This window comes from Triticum dicoccoides, chromosome 2A (genome assembly GCF_002162155.2).
Source record: "Triticum dicoccoides isolate Atlit2015 ecotype Zavitan chromosome 2A, WEW_v2.0, whole genome shotgun sequence".
In the NCBI taxonomy this organism is placed as follows: domain Eukaryota; kingdom Viridiplantae; phylum Streptophyta; class Magnoliopsida; order Poales; family Poaceae; genus Triticum; species Triticum dicoccoides.
In genome coordinates, this window is record NC_041382.1 from 630334692 (window position 1) to 630340418 (window position 5727).

General features: G+C 44.3%; 1 protein-coding gene across 1 annotated transcript; it reads left to right on the plus strand.

Annotated features, from left to right (window-relative positions):
- The first annotated feature begins 2763 nt into the window (after positions 1–2763).
- LOC119355863 (casparian strip membrane protein 1) lies at positions 2764–3938 on the plus strand. Its single transcript, XM_037622749.1, has 3 exons — positions 2764–3202; positions 3281–3404; positions 3504–3938. Exons 1-3 carry the CDS (start codon positions 2862–2864, stop codon positions 3717–3719), a joined length of 681 nt encoding a protein of 226 aa, XP_037478646.1. The 5' UTR covers positions 2764–2861; the 3' UTR covers positions 3720–3938.
- The last annotated feature ends 1789 nt before the right edge of the window (positions 3939–5727 follow it).

The following is a 5727-nucleotide window of genomic DNA, read 5'->3' on the forward strand; positions in this document are numbered from 1 at the left end:
CATGGACGCCGCCCAAACCCGACCTGATTGCTCGTGGGTAGGGCATGGATATAATCTTGTACCCGTGGATATATACAAACCTGACCCGATAGTGTGACTTAATGGGCCAAAATCTGCTATCCCTACCCCACGGTCACATGTCCCACTGCAATTTTACACTTTGTTATCTAAAACATGTAAAAGAAATTGCACAAACTTCGTCATAACTTTTATTAGTTGACATTCAATCCCCTCTGTAACATACTCCAATGCCCCTTCCCTTATTTTTATCTCCTTGTTAAATGACTCGTCATTCACAACTATTAGAAAAATACTAAATGATCTTAGCTTGTAGTGGATGTTGATTTACCATAAGTTGATGTTTAGCATAAGTGAGACCTAGCCTGCCACAAGGTGAAGAATGGAGGAGCTTATGTTAACATTGTGTTATGTGTAATTTATATGTCTTGAGAGGACCTAATGGATATCCAGTGGGTATGGATATCCATCGGGTTTGGACATGACATGATTTATCACCCATGGATTTTTTTCGTGGATGGACAAAGACTGTCTTCATGGATATGGATATGGATTTAATATTGTTCAACCCGACCCAAACCCGACCCATTGCCATCCTTATTGCCGATGTAACCGAATGGATCTGAGATTGTTACCTAGAGCTAGAAACCACAAAGAAAAACTGGATTTGTGGAGTTCTATTGAGCTAGTGTGCATTTTCTGCAATATGCTTACAGTTATAACTTATACTAGTCACTTATAGGTACATAATCAAGTTTAATACCTATTCAGTCCTATATATCTAAGAGAGTCATCCTATAATCAAATAAAATAAGTCACATGGATTTTCATTTTGGTTCTCATGTTATCAACCTTAATTTTCGTCAATCAATTGCCGCATCGACGCGCAGGGTATCCTCTAGTTCTATATAAATACAGAACACCGTTGCAACATATCCCAAGGAGATATACTAACAATGTATATCCGAATACGCGGAATTAAGTTGCACACTGGAAGAGATTGACATTGATTACACACATATGCAATGCATTGAACACATGTAAATGATTCTAATGGAGCCACCTATCCGCCTCTTGCGTCGATCATGACACACACTTGCCATGTGGCCCGATGGGCCCCATGCCTTATCCCTTTTCACGGCATGTCGCTCTCGTCCATCCATGCAGTCTCGCACCGCTATCTCTTCCTCTTCTCCTCTTTTTTGTCTCCCTCTCTTGCTCCTGTTGCTCACTCCCCGACCAAAGTTGTGTGTCATGCAGTATAGGCCACCGAATCATCACGCGATGGAAATTGACGCCCACTGTTGCAAGCGATGGGGCCAAGTGCTACTAGGACAACCATCGCGCTACTGCAAGACGCCCGTCAATGCTGCAAGGGTTGTCTGTGATGAGCTGGCACATTTGACATCTATTCTGCGATCGGCGACAGGTGATGCTACCAACCGTCTGTTGTTTGGACGATGCTGCAAGGTGGCAACAAGGATGCTACGATGATGGACAACAATGTTGTGGCCGGCTATGCACAATGCTATGAGCCCAAGCGTGTGTAGTTGCGACTATGTTGCAAGGCGAACCACACTACTGCTAGCTAGGCGGAGACGATGACGCTACGATGGTGGACAACAATGTTGTGGCCTGCTATGCACAATGCTTTGAGCCCAAGCGCGCGCTGCTACGACAATGCTGCAAGGTGAACACCACCACTACTAGCTAGGTGGTGATGCTATGAACGACACCACCAATGTTGTGACGTATTCAGCGACACTACAGGCGAATGGAGCGGTGTGCAAGGCGGAGCGGCACTAGTGTCGAGTGTCCTCTTGCCCGAGTCATGTTGTGAGTCGTCGGCGGCTGCTGTCCTTACAAGAGCTCGGTGCCGCGTAGTGATGAGGGCCAAGCTAAGCATTGTGTTGTGACGGTGAGCGGAGCCGTGTGCTTCGTGTGATGGGCAGGGGGTGAGAGGGGATTTTCCGTGTGTTCGTTGTGAAGCGAGGAGACCGGGATGAGGGACTCACGAATCAAATCGGTGCTAGGCTGCTTGATCCAACACCGGGTGGGACAACCAATCCAATCCAGTGACCTGATCGGCCCACCAACACCTAGCATTGTCACATGACACAAAACTAAAACTATTCACATTGATGATGAAATTGGGACGATTTTCCTTTCAATATGGTAGGAGGGCAATGGGCCACTGCAGAGCATGATGGACAAGAACAGTGGTTGTCAAGAATATGTTTTTTCAGATTAAGAAGTTGTGAAGAATGATTATTATCATTATCTTGAGGCTATTTTTCTTTATTTTAGGTCTTATTTTTATTGATGGAAACAACGATTTATTTGTATAAATATGTATGAGGCTATAACAAGTGACCATTTAAGTTTTTTCGTTTCAAAATACTGACAATAAGCAGCCTGGAAAAGCGAAAAAAAGTTAGTACAGCATCATAAGTAACAGGGCAGATGTAGAGGCAGTTCATCCATGATTCATACATTGTGAGAGCTGGCCAGTGCAGCAGAGGCAAACCACTGCATCTGCAAGGTACTGTTTGGCGTTTGCATTTCATAGCAGTTGGCAACCACTCCCACAAAGCCCAAACCCAAACCACAACCCTCCCAACCTCTGCACAAACTTCTCCACTCCATGATCGCCTCTCACTCATTCACACCATATCCAACTCATCCCAGCAGGCAGCAGGACGTCTCTGCCTCTATAAAATCCGCCGCTGCCACCGCAACCCAATCAAATCAAACACAAGCACCTCTCATCTCATAAACCCCATCAAGGAACCCCGCCTTCTCCTCTCCTCCCGCGTCCGACGATCCTCACGCAAGCACCGAACATGAGCACCAGCGAGGCCGCCACTGTCATCCCCGTTTACGACGTCGCCCCCGGCCAGGGCGCGCCCTCCAAGGCCCCCGCAGCCGCGCCCCCGTCTGCCGCGGCGGCCGCTCCTGCAGCTGCGGCCACGACGACAGCCCCGCGCAAGTTCCCCATGCGGTTCTTCCGGCGGAGCGACCGCGGCAGCCGGTGCATGGCGTTCCTCGACTTCCTGCTGAGGATCGCGGCGTTCGGGCCCGCGCTCGCGGCGGCCATCGCGACCGGCACGTCCGACGAGACGCTCTCCGTCTTCACCGAGTTCTTCCAGTTCCGCGCCCGTTTCGACGACTTCCCGGCCTTCCTGTCAGTGCCCAATCCCATCATCGATCGTTCGAATTAAGTTAATGGCGAATGCCGCGCCTCATGTATTATTTCTTGCAGGTTCCTCATGGTGGCGAGCGCGATCGCCGCGGGGTACCTGCTGTTATCCCTCCCGTTCTCCGCCGTCGTCGTGCTGCGGCCTCAAACCACCGTCCTCAGGCTTCTCTTGCTCGTCTGCGACACGGTAACAACTGACAAGCCCTTTTCTTTCTTCCCGACTCGCTCCAACGGCGCCACGCACATCATGCACGTGACAGGGTGGTTAACCACTGCGATCATGCAGATCATGCTCGGGCTGCTGACGGCGGGGGCAGCGGCGGCGGCGGCCATCGTGGACCTGGCGCACAGCGGGAACGAGCGTGCCAACTGGGTGCCCATCTGCATGCAGTTCCACGGCTTCTGCCGGCGCACGAGCGGCGCCGTCGTGGCCTCCTTCCTCTCCGTCTTCATCTTCGTGCTCCTCGTCGTCCTCGCCGCCTTCTCCATCAGGAAGCGCTGAAACCAGCCTTGCTCCGGCCGGCAGTCCAGCTGCGGCAACCCCGGGCTTTGTTTAATTAACGGTGCCTGTGTTTTTAAATGTTGCATGCATCCTCAGTTTCCTTTCTGCATTTGTGTAATTCTGCGCATTGGCGAGTAAGTGGCAGTGCACCTGTTAATCTGTACTTGTATTTGTGTTGCTTGGTAATACAAGGTCGTCAGCGATCAACGTGTTCCGAAATGCTCAACTTTTTACTCAACTGACCGATTTCTTTTATGGATGGGTGTGGCTAGGTCTCAGTTGACTGCGACTCAAGTGACATAATATATAGAAATAATTGGTTTTATGCCCCTAGTTGGGTCACACTCGGCAGGTTTACCCGTAGTTTCTGAAAATAATTGTTCCCGCCCAAACCACTTTGCTCGTTTATGTTTTTGCCCTTTGACCGTTTGACTGCCACTTTAAAAACTTCATAACAAATTCATACTAAGTTAGAAAAACGTGAATAAGATATCAAAATGTTTAGAAAAACATTATCTATATGTGCATCTCATTTGCATTCGTGACAAAAGTGTTGGAAAGTCTCTATCTCAGTTTGAACTCATATGATCTCAGCATGAACAGTAAAATCCTAAAAAAATGTAAAAAAATTCTAAAAAAGTTGGTGGCAAACATTGACCAATGTTGTGAGTGTTTGTCAAGTTTCATAAGGTAATGACATTCGTGGAAGTTGTAGCAAAAAAAAATAAGAAACAAAACTGATGCTTCACAACAAAAGCATTTTGGAGTGCTAATTTTATTTTTTTTGCCATGACTTCCATGAATGGCAGTCCCTAAATGTCAGTTAGCTCAAAAGAGAATGTCAATTAGCTCTTAAACTTTTTTTGAGCGAAAGAGAAAAAGTTTAAGCCCCTCAAAAAAATGTTAGGGGTGGAGGAAACGGTAGCTCCTATCAGTAGCTCCTATTGGAAATGGTAGATTTGAAACAAATAATGTGAACAAAATTTGAAATTGAAAAACAGTTTTGAAAAACACAAACATTGTTTGGAATTTTGAACATTGTTTGAGAAACACGAACAAAATTTGTAAATATGTTTTTTTATCCCAAACATTTTTTTTGAACAACATTTGTAAATCTGAATTATTTTTTGAAAATTGTGAAAAACCAAATACATATTGTTTTTTTAAAATGTGGATAAAAAACAAATTACGATTTTTTTAAGTTTCAAATAAATTATGAATAATTGAACATTTAAAAAAAGCGACCAATTTTTGAATTTCCAGACATTTTCCTAAAATGCTAAAAAATAATTGGAATTTTCAATCAATTTTTTACATAAACGGAACAATTTTTTAATTACTATTTTTTTGATGATTTGGCTTTTTAAAGTTTTTTAATTATGAAAAAGGAGAAAGATAAAAATGATAAGAAAAAACCCAGAAATCTATAAAATAAAATAAAAGGTCCACAAACCTTCTAGAAGGTTCCCAAAACATGAACGAGAAAGTTTTGTGTACAGTTTCGGCGACACTTTGCCGCAACATGCAGCAACTAGGAAATTTCGGAGAGAAGTGCCAGAAGAGTTTGGGCTTACTTACAGATTGACTGGAACTGATATGATGCACATTGCTAGGCAAGATAGGTTGGATTTCCAGGCAAACGAAAAACCGACGAACGAGGCGACACGGGCCGACCCACTTCCTGAAAGCAGCCGGTTTTGGGAACCTTCTAGTAGGTTCCCTGAACCGTTTTTTTATTTGGCCGGTTTTTCTTTTTTTTCTTTTTTTTCTTTCTTTCTGTTTCTGTTTTTTCTGTGTCCTTTTCTTTTTCTTTCATTTGATCATTTGATCATTTTTCGTTTTTATTTTTATATTTTGTTTTCAAGAAAAAAATTGAAATCCAAATTTTTGTTCGTGATGTCAAAAAAAGTTCACGGATTCCTTTTTTTACTTTTTAAAATTTAGTTCACAATTTAAAATAGTTCAGCATATATCACAGAATGTTCAACGTGTATTTAAATGTTTGTTT